This window comes from Ornithodoros turicata, chromosome 1 (assembly GCF_037126465.1).
Source record: "Ornithodoros turicata isolate Travis chromosome 1, ASM3712646v1, whole genome shotgun sequence".
Lineage (NCBI taxonomy): Eukaryota > Metazoa > Arthropoda > Arachnida > Ixodida > Argasidae > Ornithodoros > Ornithodoros turicata.
In genome coordinates, this window is record NC_088201.1 from 162196539 (window position 1) to 162212107 (window position 15569).

The 15569-nt window shown below is 45.2% G+C and overlaps 2 protein-coding genes across 2 annotated transcripts; one reads left to right on the forward strand and one right to left on the reverse strand.

Annotated features, from left to right (window-relative positions):
- The first annotated feature begins 370 nt into the window (after window positions 1-370).
- Window positions 371-1192, forward strand: LOC135388556 (TNF receptor-associated factor 4-like). The gene has a single exon (XM_064618177.1). It carries the CDS (start codon window positions 371-373, stop codon window positions 1190-1192), a length of 822 nt encoding a protein of 273 aa, XP_064474247.1.
- Window positions 1193-11367: 10175 nt separating this feature from the next.
- On the reverse strand, window positions 11368-12189 carry LOC135388564 (TNF receptor-associated factor 4-like). The gene has a single exon (XM_064618187.1). It carries the CDS (start codon window positions 12187-12189, stop codon window positions 11368-11370), a length of 822 nt encoding a protein of 273 aa, XP_064474257.1.
- Between the last annotated feature and the right edge of the window lie 3380 nt (window positions 12190-15569).

Genomic DNA, 15569 nt, shown 5'->3' on the forward strand with positions numbered 1-15569 from the left:
GCTACGTGTTTTATCAATATTCTTTGGTTTCAGGAGTCTGTTTAAGGCCTTCCACCTAACTGTCCACCCCTATTGCACTCGACTTCAAGTACATTGTGCTGCTTGGGCTAGTACACTACACACATATCCCACAACTTAAGCGACCGTTGCTACTGATACGACGCCACTCCATTTCCTGGAAGCCCTTATCCCCATACCGCACTTAAGCTATGCGTCATCACAGATTAGAGCACGCTACGTAACTGCCGTCATAGTCGCCTCATAGGAAAGCCGATATCTTCATTACGTGCAGTAAAGTTCATCGTTCAAGCTGTTCTCGCCCCTGCAGCGTCTGCATCCCATCGCACTCGGAGGAACATCTCGTCCCAACATGCCTGCCGTCCGTTTTTATCCCCCGCCGTCGCTGGACTCGTTCGGAATGTGTGAGTATTGTGGGGCATCCTCCATGTACGTCTGGAAAGCAACCACCTGTGAGCATTACGTATGCAAGAAGTGCTTACTGAACAAGGAACCTTCGCAAGCGCCTCCATGTTCCCGCTGCAACGGAAGCAGCCTCTTGCTCTGTCCTGGTTCAATATTTGGCTGCAAGTATCAGACGGCCATCCCTCATAACTGTGTGGACCACCTTCGCACCTGCCCTCGACGCCCGACGCCGTGTCCCAACGAGTGTTCTTCCATTGTCTCCAAGACCGACCTGCCAAAACACTTGACCGATGAGTGTCCCAGGCGTACGCAGGAGTGCCGTTTCTGCCACGGAAACTATTTCGTCTCCGAGATTGGGAGTCACTTTAAGGACTGTCAGGATTATCCGGTCACATGTCAGTACTGCAACCAAGAGAACATTAGACGCGGCAGCTTAGAGGAACATGGCGCCGGTTGCCGCAAAACACCGAAACTTTGCAAGATGGCCGCTTTGGGGTGCACATTCAAGGCAGGTGATGACGAAATGGAACCTCACTTGACGCTCGAGAAACACGCGATGTGCATGCATGAGATGAAGGTGCAAATAAACAGCCTGGAAACGGAAATCCGCCAGGTGCGTGAGGAGTGCAGTCGTGAGAAACAAGAACGACAAAAGGAAGACGAGAAACACAAGAACGAACTCAAAATTCGAGACGAGGAGCTCCGGAAGCTTCGGAAGGACTTTGAAGCATTGCTGCGACATTTTGGCCCGAGCAGCGATAATGCGTGAGAGGAACTTTTCTTGACGGCATACTGATAAATTGCGCCGCTGAAGCTCCACATCGCTTTTTCTGATCCCCCCCCTTCTTTTTATATAACCAATCGAGTACGTAACCGTGCGACAGGTATAAAAATATACCTCCGTGGAATACTAGTGTATTATAACCAAGTGGTTAAATGCGGAATACTTTTCTAGTACTTCCGAAAATGATCCTCGCTTTCGGTTGGGATACCATCGTCAATTGCCTGCGCAGAATTTCTTGGAGTGTTTCCTGCAAGACCCTGCATAGTACAGGACCCGTGGATTGCGTTTGGGACAATATTTTCTATCGTGACTCCCAACGGGTATACTGTCCACGTTCGTAAAACTTTTTTTCCATTGTGTTGCTACCTCTGTGCTTTGAATTAGAATACGATGTGATGTACAATATATTATCGGATCATAATACTTCACATATGAACATCTATTACTTTATGATACGAAAAGTCCTGTAGGACAAGTACTGCAATAAAGTTACATGTTTGACAGCCAAGCTTATATCTCTCAAGAAAACATTTGCACCACAAAACGTGCAGGACCTCATGAATATTTCAGCTTCACTTTTTGAAACAATAGCTTACGATATTCTGAAAGCCCATACGAACTGCGTCTGTGACCACCCTTGATTTTCAGAAAGCGGTCTTCTAAATAATCGTAAATTAACCATTCCGAAACAGATATGTGGCCGCCGTTTTTATGACCGTATAGCACTTTTAGAATGAACTTCACCACATAGAACGCTCCTAGCCCACCATCACCCAGAATGATGTCGTTATCTGCTCTAATTTGTTGAAAACTGGAGGCGTCTGCCCTTTTTTGTGACACGGTGAAGTTCATCCCGAAGAGTTCGGTTCAGGCGGTCTACACCGTTGACGTAAGGGATATCGAAGTTCTTTCAAGACACCCCTCAGACGGTATATACCGCTGGATAATTCCAGTTTAAAACGACCAAGGTCCGCCTATTACATTTTTTTATTTCAGTAACAAAAAATAATGTTGTAAACGCCCTTGAGTGAAGACGAAAGCAGGTACCCGGAGCTTCCTACGATCAACCAGTCCACAGATGGAGAGGGGGTAAGGTGGCGCCTTCTTCGCAACGTGATATTTTCTCGCGACTTTGCAGCCTTACTGATGCCATTCCATTTGCGTCACAGCCCTCATCGGGAGCACACGTTAAGTCTGGGCACTCTAGTATACCTGTACGGAGTGAAAACAGTGTCACTTTAAAGGGTCGCTGAAGAAAAAAACGCCAAACTCAGAAGATATGACAAAAATTGCATATTTTTTAGCGCTCATAGCTCCTGGACGGCAGGTCAGATATCCGCAAAATGAAGTACGCTTTTCATATGCAATCTTTCCTCTATCGTTCAGTATATGGAAAACCATTAAAAAAACGTTTCGTTGACGAAAGAGATGTCAGTGAAGTTAGGCGAGAGCTGAAAATTGACGATGTTTGGTATGGCATACCCCAGCCGCTGCAACACTTATTCCTATAATTTTGCGGTCACTGAAAGGCCAGCGTATCCCATAAATCCAGCTGCAAAAATATGTTGCACTGTTCTAGTAGGGTTTACGCAGCGATTTTTTTTTCTGTGCCCATGTCTCGCCGTTGCAGCCTTGCACTCCGACTCCATTTTCGAGTGGCACGCCGTCGCGCGTTTCCCATTTCACAGGGCCTTCGGTCTCCGTAATGTTGCACTGATTTCGGCCGCTGGCACTTATTTGTGGACATGTCCACGTCTGCATTCATATTTACGTGCAAACCTTTCAGATGCCGTTGCGAGACGCACAGATGACGTCTGTCTATTATGCCGCTGCGTAGTTTCATTTTAAATCGCACAACGAATGAAAGTCGTATTTTTTAATTTGCCCAGAAAAAATATATGTTAGAGGACAGCTCAAACGAAGCAAATCGCACCACGTGCGAGGCTCGTGCGTGGGGTAGTTTCCGAGAGGAAGAGGAGGAAAGTCTGAGGCTGCTTGAGCGCGCTTTCTTCTGGACCGACTTTGACGGGATCTAGCACCTCTGATTTTATGCCTAGGAAGTGGAGATTTTTCGTGATTACAGGCTGCACCATAGACACTGTCGACAGCCACCCACAGAACTCTGAGCGCCACAGATTTTCTGTTAAAAAATGCCAGACTTGGCGTAAACGTTCAAAAAGGTCAAACTTTGTATTTGCTTCATGACGGAACGTCTGAGGACATCGAGCTTAGTGCCATTCGATAGGACGTCGAAAGACCTTTCGTGCTGTATAAAGTTCATTTTTCTGAGTCTAGTGCTTTGTGTGTTATTAGCTTGAGAATCGCACATCGTAGGGGAAAATTGCCAATGTAGCATCTCAATTTTCTCAAAAATGCCATCTTCGATTTCCTTGATTATTTTTGAAAAGGTGGCGTCATGTCTCTACTTTAGACCCCAAGTGAGACAATCTTTTATTTTTACCCCAGAGACGCGCAGCGATTTTTTTTGGTCAGGCATGGTCCAGGAGACTGCAGCCTTGCGCGCCCCATCCACGAGCACGCGACCTTCAACCTCTTCTTTGCTACAGGTCTCCCGCTGACGTAGTAATCAATGACCACACTGCGTGAGCTTGTTGTAGTGTCCCCAGAGCATCACTTTACATTTACCCTATGGTCTCCCAGTTCCGTCAGGCTCATTCAAACTGTGGGAGAGTACATGAGTTGCCTGTGCGCCCTTGACGAGAAGCCCAAGTTTTCGAACATACCGACAAAGTAGTGAGAAGAAACGAAGTGCTTCGTAAAGATCTTTATCCAGTGGTAACATCGTAGCTTTTGTTTAAGGTGGCCACGAGTCCCCCAGGCAGTGTGAAAGTCAGATCCTTTTCATTGATAAAAGAACGTTGTGGAAGTTTCGCAAAACGTAAAATGTGCCCATTGCGAGACCCCTGCAGGTGATGGATGCAACCAAAGAATCAGCGGTGCTAGATCCCGTCAAAGTCGGTCCAGAAGAAAGCGCGCTCAAGCAGCCTCAGACTTTCCTCCTCTCCCACGCGGAAACTACTCCACGCACGAGCGTCGCACGTGGCGCAATTTGCGTCGTTTGACCTGTCATCTAACATATATTTTTTCTAGGCGAATTAAAAAATACGACTTTCACACGTTGTTCGATTTAAAATGAAACAACCCCGCTGCGACTGAGAGTGGAGTACTGACTGACAATTTGTAGCTGAGTATGAGCAACAACTTTTGAAACAGTTTTGTTAATAGTGCACAGGGTGAGCGCTAAAAAAATGTTGTACTCGGAAGTGCTAACAAGTGGCTCATTGCTGGAGGTGCCGTCTTTATTGCACCCGCAAGAAGTAACAAAAAACTGTCATTAGCTTAACTTACATTACATTAACTTACGTAAAGCATTAACCTACATTACATAGGTAGCATATGCATCCCCTGAGCCCCTATATTATTTGGTCAATTACACAGGATTTGGTCAATAAGAGGAAGCTTGCACCAAGCCAGACAGGCGAACACTTGTCGGTAGAATGCGCCCCTCATTATTTTTTTTATTAATATATGTCACAAATAGATGTCACGATAATTTCCATCGCAGAAAGGCATGGTACCTATGCAATGTAGGCTGACAGTTTTTGTTACTTCTTTTTGCGGCTGTAATGAACACGGCACCTCCAGCAATCAGCCGCTGGTAGCGCTTCCCAGTACAAAATTTAATAAAAAAATTAACACCTTGTGCAGTATTGACAAAAGTTGTTGCTATACTCGGCTACTCCTGTCAGTACTCCAATCTCAGTTTCTGCGGAATAAGAGACAGACGCGATCTGTTGGTGTCGCAACGGCATATAAAATGGTTGCTCGTAATTAAGAATGCCGACGTGGACATGTCCACAAACAAGTGCCTGCAGCGGGAATCAATGCAACATCAGGAAGACCGAAGGCAAGTGCAATTCAAAACGCGCGATGGCGTGCCACTCGAAAGTGGAATCTGAGTGCAAGGCCACAATGACGAAACCTGGGCACAGAGAAAAATTCGCTGCGTTCACCCTACTAAAATAGTGCAACATATTTTTGCTGCTGGATTTAGGGGATACGTTGGCCTTTATGTAGCCGCAAAATTATTAGAATAAGTATTGCAGCAGCTGAGGTATGCCATACCAAACATCGGCAATTTTCTGCTCACACCTAACTTTACTAACATCTCTTTGGGAAACGAAACAGATTAGAATGATTTTCTATATATATTGAACGATAGAAGAAAGATTGCGCATTAAAAGCATACTTCATTTACGAATATCTGACCTGCCGACGACGAGCTATGAGCGCCAAAAAATTTACAATTTTTGTCATATCTGCTGACTTTTGCATTTTTTCTTCAGCGGTCCTTTAAAGTGACACTGTTTTCACTCCGTACAGGTATACTAGAGTGCCCAGACTGACATGTGTTACCTGACATGACAGACTGACATGTGTTACCTGTTAATGACAGTTTTTTGTTACTTCTTCTTGCGGCTGCAATAAAGACGGCCCCTTCAGCAATGAGCCACTTGTTAGCACTTCCCAGTACAACATTTTTTTAGCGCACACTCTGTGCAGTATTAACAAAACTGTTTCAAAAGTTGTTGCTTATACTCAGCTACAAATTGTCAGTCAGTACTCCACTCTCAGTCGCAGCGGCATAATAGACAGACGTCATCTGTGAGTCTCGCAACGGCATCTGAAAGGTTTGCACGTAAATATGAATGCAGACGAGGACATGTCCAGAAATAAGTGCCAGCGGCGGAAATCAGTGCAACATTAGGGAGACCGAAGGCCCTGTGAAATGGGAAACGCGCGATGGCGCGCCACTCGAAAATGAAGTTGGAGTGCAAGGCTGCAACGGCGATACATGGGCACAGAAAAAAATTCGCTGCGTACATCCTACTAAAATAATGCAACATATTTTTGCAGCTGGATTTAGGGGATGCGTTGGCCTTTCAAGGAGTACAAAGGGCCATCCAAAGAAATTTCAGATTAAGACGTTGGATGAAAGTGTATGTGTCATTTTACCGAACAGCGCGAAAGGTTTTGATGTGTGCAATTTGTTTCCCAGAAAAAAACTCACATAAACATAGCTCCGCGCGTTCACCCTTAACTCGCTACTCCGGGTGAAACGAGGATGAGGGGGTGATGATGACGCGATAGGGGGGGGGGGCTCGTTCTGATTCGCTGGTCAATGGGGGTCAGCGCCCTGTCCCTTTGCCGGCGTAAACCAGTTTTGACAGTTCCTTTGGAGAATCGGGGATGGAAGGAGCGGCCGCAGCAATGGACGACTTCGAGGTCCCGCCGGAGTACCGGCATCTAATGCCTCTTTCCCCTTGGGAAATTCGCACACTGCGGCGGTGTGCGGCACAAAAACACGGCCGTACGGCGATACCCCTGTGATGCCGGCACAGGTTCAGTTTGCCGGCGTCCGCGACAGCAGCCGCCGCTACGAAGCGAAAACGCCGAGACAGCGCGGCCGAGTGGTAAGTCGACGTGAGACATACGTGCATTTTATACTGGCTTATATGTAATTTCTCATCTCCGTCACAGGTGCACATGCGGTTCGTGCCGCTCAATGGACACGGGACGCGAAGACGTCTGCTGTCGGGACGTGCCGGCAGCAATGCAAAAAATGCCCGTGGGGTGCGTCGCAACAGCCGCAGAATTTCAGGCGTCGTGTCTCACAGAAATTGTGGTGCAATTAGCACTGCAGATGCTTGAAAACCAGGGAGTTCTCAGGAACACCCCACTGCATGAGTAAGTTCTCAATGTAAAGTAGGTTGCTCATCTTGTCATTATGGTACGATACTTATGTTGTGCTGCTGTCAGCATCGCTTTCGCTTGTTTAGATGCATAAAGTCAGATCAAATTTCCCTCAAAACATAACGCCACGAATTATATGAAGGTTCATAGATATTTCGCTGGTAGTTTGAGTGCAAGAGACTATTGACTTCTATTTTTTATTGTTGCTCCTAAAGCCTACTTTGGCTTTGTTACACTATCAACAAACAAAATGTACCGTCATAAGGTATGTTTAACATCAAGCACATTAGAATAAATTCAACTCCAGGTGATAGTGCAGGTGATGCCTTGCTGGAAGGCTGCAATGTAAGGGATGTTATGCTAGAGAAAAGTGGAAAACAAAATTAGCAGTTTCCAATATTTGCCCGAGGGAGGAAATGTCATTGAGTTACCTTTGAGTAAAGTTTGCTCTTTGCTCCTCATCGGTGGCTGTATGCATTTCTCCAGGCAATGAAATGCTGTTCCTTAGTTGCAGTGACACCTGATGAAATCTGGTATTGATAATCATAAGTCTAGGGACCTATAGTTGCACTGCGAAGGGGAAGCGTAACAAGCAACGTGGTTGAAAAGTGCCTACCCCAAAATAATTTGACACAAATTTGGTACTGATGCCTTGCTGGAATTCTGGGGCTCTTACGCTTGAGGAAAGTGGAAAACAAAATTAGCAGTTTCCAATATTTGCCTGAGGGAGGAAATGTCATTGAGTTACCTTTGAGTAAAGTTTGCTCTTTGCTCCTCATCGGTGGCTGTATGCCTTTCTCCAGGCAATGAAATGCTGTTCCTTAGTTGCAGTGACACCTGATGAAATCTGGTATTGATAATCATAAGTCTAGGGACCTATAGTTGCACTGCGAAGGGGAAGCGTAACAAGCAACGTCGTTGAAAAGTGCCTACCCCAAAATAATTTGACACAAATTTGGTACTGATGCCTTGCTGGAATTCTGGGGCTCTTACGCTTGAGGAAAGTGGAAAACAAAATTAGCAGTTTCCAATATTTGCCTGAGGGAGGAAATGTCATTGAGTTACCTTTGAGTAAAGTTTGCTCTTTGCTCCTCATCGGTGGCTGTATGCCTTTCTCCAGGCAATGAAATGCTGTTCCTTAGTTGCAGTGACACCTGATGAAATCTGGTATTGATAATCATAAGTCTAGGGACCTATACTTGCACTGCGAAGGGGAAGCGTAACAAGCAACGTGGTTGAAAAGTGCCTACCCCAAAATAATTTGACACAAATTTGGTACTGATGCCTTGCTGGAATTCTGGGGCTCTTACGCTCGAGGAAAGTGGAAAACAAAATTAGCAGTTTCCAATATTTGCCTGAGGGAGGAAATGTCATTGAGTTACCTTTGAGTAAAGTTTGCTCTTTGCTCCTCATCGGTGGCTGTATGCCTTTCTCCAGGCAATGAAATGCTGTTCCTTAGTTGCAGTGACACCTGATGAAATCTGGTATTGATAATCATAAGTCTAGGGACATATAGTTGCACTGCGAAGGGGAAGCGTAACAAGGAACGTGGTTGAAAAGTGCCTACCCCAAAATAATTTGACACAAATTTGGTACTGATGCCTTGCTGGAATTCTGGGGCTCTTACGCTCGAGGAAAGTGGAAAACAAAATTAGCAGTTTCCAATATTTGCCTGAGGGAGGAAATGTCATTGAGTTACCTTTGAGTAAAGTTTGCTCTTTGCTCCTCATCGGTGGCTGTATTTATTCTTTGAGTTGTCACTATGCAGTCTTTTTCTTGAGTTTGTTCTTGAAGAATGAGTGTGTCAGCATGAAGTACAATTTCCCTCTTCACTGAGTATCCGACTACCAAAGCAATCACTCACCTTACATGTCTTATCTCAAATTGTGCTGCTTCTTGTGTGATCGTCAAACACTTTCCTTGCTATAAAGGAAACAAATTTGTTGTTCACCTAATGATATGGCTATACTATGGCTATATACCTAATGATATGGATTAGTGATAGCGATAAATGAATCATGTGTTTCGTAGAACAAGGCACCGTGAATTTTAGGAAATCATGACCGAGCCAGAGTAATGCTTCTTCAGAGCCCCGAACATCTGAGTAGCAGACAGCATTTCTCTGTACCAATCAGCGAGCGCCCCCCCCCCCCCCTACAACGTCAGCGGGAGGTCCCCGGCAGATCATTTGCTGGTTCTGCTCCCCACCACCGTTGCGCATGGTCGCTTTTTGCGGTGTACTTTAAACTCAATTTCTGAGATAATTATGACTCTATGGTGTGAATTACTTCTCATGGTGCATCTTACTGGTCTACTAAACAGTTTTATAGGAAGAAAACCGGGTGTTAAAAATTACTTCTGTGCTACTTTCAGTGACCGCAAAATTATTGGAATAAGTATTGCAGCGTCTGGGGTATGCCATACCAAACATCGTCAATTTTCAGCTCTCGCCTAACTTCACTGACATCACTTTCGGCAACGAAACGGGTTTGAATGGTTTTCCATATACTGAACGATAGAGGGAAGATTGCATATGAAAAGCGTACTTCATTTACGGATATCTGACCTGCCGTCCAGGAGCTATGAGCGCTAAAAAATGTGCAATTTTTGTCATATCTTCTGAGTTTGGCGTTTTTTCTTCAGCGACCCTTTAAAGTGACACTGTTTCCACTCCGTACAGGTATACTAGAGTGCCCAGACTTTACGTGTGCTCCCGATGAGGACTGTGACGCGAATGGAATGGCATCAGTAAGGGTGCAAAGTCGCGAGAAAATATCACGTTGCGAAGAAGGCGCCACCTTACCACCTCTCCATCTGTGGTCTGGTTGATCGTAGGAAGCTCCGGGTACCTGCTTTCGTCTTCACTCAAGGTCGTTTACAACATAGATTTTTTTCACTGAAATCAAAAAATGTAATCGGCGGACCTTGGTCGATTTAAAATGGAATTACCCAGCGGTATATACCGTCTGAGGGGTGTCTTGAAAGAACTTTGGTATCCCTTACGTCAACGGTGTAGACCGCCTGAACCGAACTCTTCGGAATGAACTTCACCGTGTCACAAAAAAGGGCGTACGCCTCCAGTTTTCAACAAATTAGAGCAGATAACGATATCATTCTGGGTGATGGTGGGCTAGGAGCGTTCTTTGTGGTGAAGTTCATTTTAAGAGTGCTATACGATCATAAAAACGGCGGCCGCATATCTGTTTCGGAATGGTTAATTTACCGCTTCCGCCGAAGACTGCTTTCTGAAAATCAAGGGTGGTCACTGACGCAGTTCGTATGGGCTTTCAGAATATCGTAAGCTATTGTTTCAAAAAGTGAAGCTGACATTTAATATAACGGGTCATTCCTGGTTCATTCCTTGGTTCACTGTCCGGATCTTCTGTCATTAATTTAATAATAATAATTTATATAACGTCCAGGCTAAGGCACTAAGATACCCCCTGTTTCTTGAGTTCGGATGTGCAGCGATCAGAGTTTTTTAGCACGTGTTATGACTTATTCCAAGTACGTTCATCGACATCATAACATCGATATATATATTTTTTAATTTGCAGACAGGTCGCATCTGCCATTAGGACTGTAATGCTACAGTCGTGCATGTAACACTTGATTGATGTGAATTTGATGTTTTCTTCTTTTAACGCGGTGCGACATTATTCACACCATGGTTGTTGATGGGCGCCATCAATATAAAAATTTATGTTCATTGAATTATCATTAGTGAAAATGACGCTATAGCTAATGTATTTAATAAATACTTTGGTGATATCGCAGAGTACGCGAAATGTGACAATTTCGATCGCCACCTCACAAAATGAGTAGGATAACTGTACTAGAAATATTCATGAGGTCCTGCACGTTTTGTGGTGCAAATGTTTTCTTGAGAGATATAAGCTTGGCTGTCAAACATGTAACTTTATTGCAGTACTTGTCCTACAAGACTTTTCGTATCATAAAGTAATATGTACATCACATCGTATTGTAATTCAAAGCACAAAGGTAGCAACACAATGGAAAAAAAAGTTGTACTAACGTGGACAGTATAACCGCTGGGAGTCACGATAGAAAATATTGTCCCAAACACAATCGACGGGTCCTATACTATGCAGGGGCCTTACAGGAAACACTCCAAGCAATTCTGCGCAGGCAATTGACGATGGTATTCCAAACGTAAGCGAGAATCGTTTTCGGAAGTACTGGAAAAGTATTCCGCATTTAACCACTTGGTTATAATACACTAGTATTCCACGGAGGTATATTTTTATACCTGTCGCACGGTTACGTACTCGATTGGTTATATAAAAAGAAGGGGGGGGATCAGAAAAAGCGATGTGGAGCTTCAGCGGCGCAATTTATCAGTATGCCGTCAAGAAAAGTTCCTCTCACGCATTATCACAGCTCGGGCCAAAATGTCGCAGCAATGCTTCAAAGTCCTTCCGAAGCTTCCGGAGCTCCTCGTCTCGAATTTTGAGTTCGTTCTTGTGTTTCTCCTCTTCCTTTTGTCGTTCTTGTTTCTCACGACTGCACTGGTCACGCACCTGGCAGATTTCCGCTTCCAGGCTGTTCATTTGCACCTTCATCTCATGCATGCACATCGCGTGTTTCTCGAGCGTCAAGTGATGTTCCATTTCGTCATCACCTGCCTTGAATGTGCACCCCAAAGCGGCCATCTTGCAAAGTTTCGGTGTTTTGCGGCAACCGGCGCCATGTTCCTCTAAGCTGCCGCGTCTAATGTTCTCTTGGTTGCAGTACTGACATGTGACCGGATAATCCTGACAGTCCTTAAAGTGACTCCCAATCTCGGAGACGAAATAGTTCCCGTGACAGAAACGGCACTCCTGCGTACGCCTGGGACACTCATCGGTCAAGTGTTTTGGCAGGTCGGTGTTGGAGACAATGGAAGAACACTCGTTGGGACACGGAGTCGGGCGTCGAGGGCAGGTGCGAAGGTGGTCCACACAGTTATGAGGGATGGCCGTCTGATACTTGCAGCCAAATATTGAACCAGGACAGAGCAAGAGGCTGCTTCCGTTGCATCGGGGACATCGAGGCGCTTGCGAAGGTTCCTTGTTCAGTAAGCACTTCTTGCATACGGAATGCTCACAGGTGGTTGCTTTCCAGACGTACATGGAGGATGCCCCACAATACTCGCACATTCCGAACGAGTCCAGCGACGGCGGGGGATAAAAACGGACGGCAGGCATGTTGGGACGAGATGTTCCTCCGAGTGCGATGGGATGCAAACGCTGCAGGGGCGAGAACAGCTCGAACGATGAACTTTACTGCACGTAATGAAGATATCGGCTTTCCTATGAGGCGACTATGACGGGAGTTACGTAGCGTGCTCTAATCTGTGATGACGCATAGCTTAAGTGCGGTATGGCGATAAGGGCTTCCAGGAAATGGAGTGGCGTCGTATCAGTAGCAACGGTCGCTTAAGTTGTGGGATATGTGTGTAGTGTACTAGCCCAAGCAGCACAATGTACTGAAAGTCGAGTGCAATAGGGGTGGACGGTTAGGTGGAAGGCCTTAAACAGACTCCTGAAACCAAAGAATATTGATAAAACAAGTAGCGTCCACCCCTATTGCACTCGACTTTCAGTACATTGTGCTGCTTTGGAGTCTTTGATTGTTGCTATGACAAGTACAAGGAGCCTTGTTGGAAGAAGGAGAACGCCAAAAAAAAAGGACAGGAAGCTTTCTGATGATATAATTGGACGTCGTGGTGCTGCGCTACAGTGCACGGTAGAGTTTTTTTCGGATCCCCGAAAATTAATCACCGTTGAAGCGCTGAGGCCGGACAGTTGCTCACCGTCTTCGTCAGCCAGTTGTTACGTAGCGACTTTCCTTGTCGTTTTTTCCTAACGTATCAGCACATACGGAGCACTGCATTTGCTTATATGTACATAAAAGAAAAACATCAGGGGCCCTATTCTCATCAAACTAATCGACGTCGATTTCCGCGTTCTCACCTACGTTCGGCACCAAAGTGAAAAAGGCGCAAAAAATGACTGACTCCCGGAAGATATACCTCACTATTTTGGTCGTGTATTAGTGTCCACAGATGAACATTCAATGTTGTCGCATTGTCATTGTGTTTGTCGTTACAAGTATCTTTAGAAGTTCGCACACGTGAAATGAATCCGACTTGTTTTTTTTTGTTTTTTTTTTTTTGTTGTTGTTATTGGTGTATGTGGAAACTGAGTTGCAGTGTAGAAACAAGTGAAGGTGTCTATTTTCCAACACGAGACACAAAGCGCACGTGTTGACAAGGAAGCTGAGGAACCCAGGAAGGGAAGTGCCAGGGACTATGACAAGGGGACGCATTCCCTCCTAAGCCTTCATCTCTGCGTTGCACATATTTTACTTGTGCTGCTTGTGTCGTTTGCTTGCTGTCCCCGACTTCTCATACTTTATGGTCCGAAACAGTCATTTCGAAGCAACAAATTCATGAGAAATAGGATACCTATTGAGATTAGCCAGGACCCTCAGTTCCACTCTCCGCCTGTACCGGCACGACCGGTACAACATATCCCGTTCGTAATAAACGATACGAGGAACCTCGCGGTGGACACATAACTGGAAAATGACCTTTGCCGAATTGAAATGCTTTCAGTCGTTCGAGCACATCGCTGGCACATTTTGATCTTTACAGACGAAGAGAAGACTTTGCCCTATCATTCCACGATAGGTTAACAGATTATGATGAGCGCGGACGCGCTACCAAAGGCATGCTGAAACAGCGCGCTCATTTTCTTCTTATTTTGCTTTCGTCACTGATCGTCCTCTCCCATTTCGGAGCCAATCAAATCTGACTTACCTCCTGAAAAGAAAATCTGTCTTGGGGCTTTAAAGGGGCACTAAAGTGCTGAAATATCTCTTGGCGATATAAAAGATTCCGTCAACCTAAGAATCATGCAAAAGGAACCAGATTCACCCGTTGCGCTTTTTGGAAGTAAAACGTGAATGAAGGTGCCGATTTCGAGGTTCCTCTTTCCTCCGTCCGAATTGGCGCAACCCCAAGAACACACTGTCATCCCAGGGCTATCCTACGACTGTCAGACGGGGACAGGAATGGCATCCCTGGGATGTAAAAATCTGATCCTTAAAGTATCATAATACTGCCACTTTGGCATATGGGATGACGTCCCCGAGGCTGTCCCTCGCTCATCATCAGGGACCAATTTAGGACAGTTTAAGTACACATCGAGGAGAAAGCTTTCCCTCACTCCCCTGCTTGGCATGCACACCCACCCACCCAGCGCTTACAGGGGTTACATCAAACTGCAATGACACCAAAGTTATGGCAGCATTTTTATTCTTCCGGTGATAAAAACTGTTGAGGCACTCTTCACACTCGAATATTGTTTGGCAGACAGTCCTTATAAAATGACTTAGCACTGTGTCAAAAGTATCAAATAGCACCATACAAAGGTCCATGACAAATATTAAAGTACAGGGGAATTGCAGATAAATGTCACATTTTGACATTTTGGCCCGTTGCAAGCTACATGCTCATTGGAGGAAGCCCCTACGTCCCACATTTACATGTGAGAAAAACCTAAAAGCACTCAACTGGTGCGTATGAAATTGTAGCCATACAGAACTTCATTCTCCGTGCATTTCCTATGGCATCTACAGATGTGAGCATAACCATCCGTAAAGAGTGGTCTTAAGTGACCGCTTAAGAGCGCCACCGATGTACAGATCCTAATCCCAGGTAGAATATGTGCACCCTCTAGGTGAAAAATGTAGTGCTCCAAGTAGCTGGCTGCCGCTGCGCACAACTATTCACAGACTGCAAAGTTTACATCTGTATGGGCTATAGGAAAAACACACAGTGTAGTTTGGACAGATGTAATGACCCACACCCAAGAACAAGGCGTTTTCTGTGGGTTTCTGTGTCACTCTGAGACGTCAGAACCTCTTCCGTTAGGAGTTACCTTCTTGCAGGCGTCTGATAATCACCCCATACAACCAAATAAATTGTAACCCCAAAACTTTCTAGGTAACACACATCACCATATAAAAGCATAGCATATAAAAGCAAAGGACTCCAAAAGCCGGGAGACGACATAACTGGTCAAAAAAGTAGAGAACTCCGACTTAACATAACAAAATAACAAGTTTTACTCAGACGTTTTGTCCGTCATGCGACGGACATCATCAGTGCCAAACTGAATGTGAGAGGTCATACAACCGATCGGTATTTAAGGAGATGTGAGTATTATTCGGGAAGGAGGCCACGGTTTTTGTTACACACTTAGGGGTCACCACGTATATGCCATGACTCTAGAAGCTTCCTGGGACCCCATCTTTGTTAGCTCGCAAACAAAGATGGGGACCCAGGAAGCTTCTAGAGTCGTGGCACATACGCGGTGACCCCTCGGTTTGTAACAAAAACCGTAGCCCCCTTCCCAAACAATACTCACATCTCCTTAAATAGCGACCGGTTGTATAATCCCTCATTCAGTTTGGCACTGATGATGTCCGTCGCATGACGGACGAAACGTCTGAGTAAAACGTGTTATTTTGTTATGTTAAGTCAGAGTTCTCTACATTTTTGTTTAGCATATAAAAGGAA

Bases quoted from the DNA above. Each gene is read 5' to 3' on its own strand.
- LOC135388556 (XM_064618177.1), top strand. From the start codon at position 371: ATGCCTGCCGTCCGTTTTTATCCCCCGCCGTCGCTGGACTCGTTCGGA.
- LOC135388564 (XM_064618187.1), bottom strand. From the start codon at position 12,189: ATGCCTGCCGTCCGTTTTTATCCCCCGCCGTCGCTGGACTCGTTCGGA.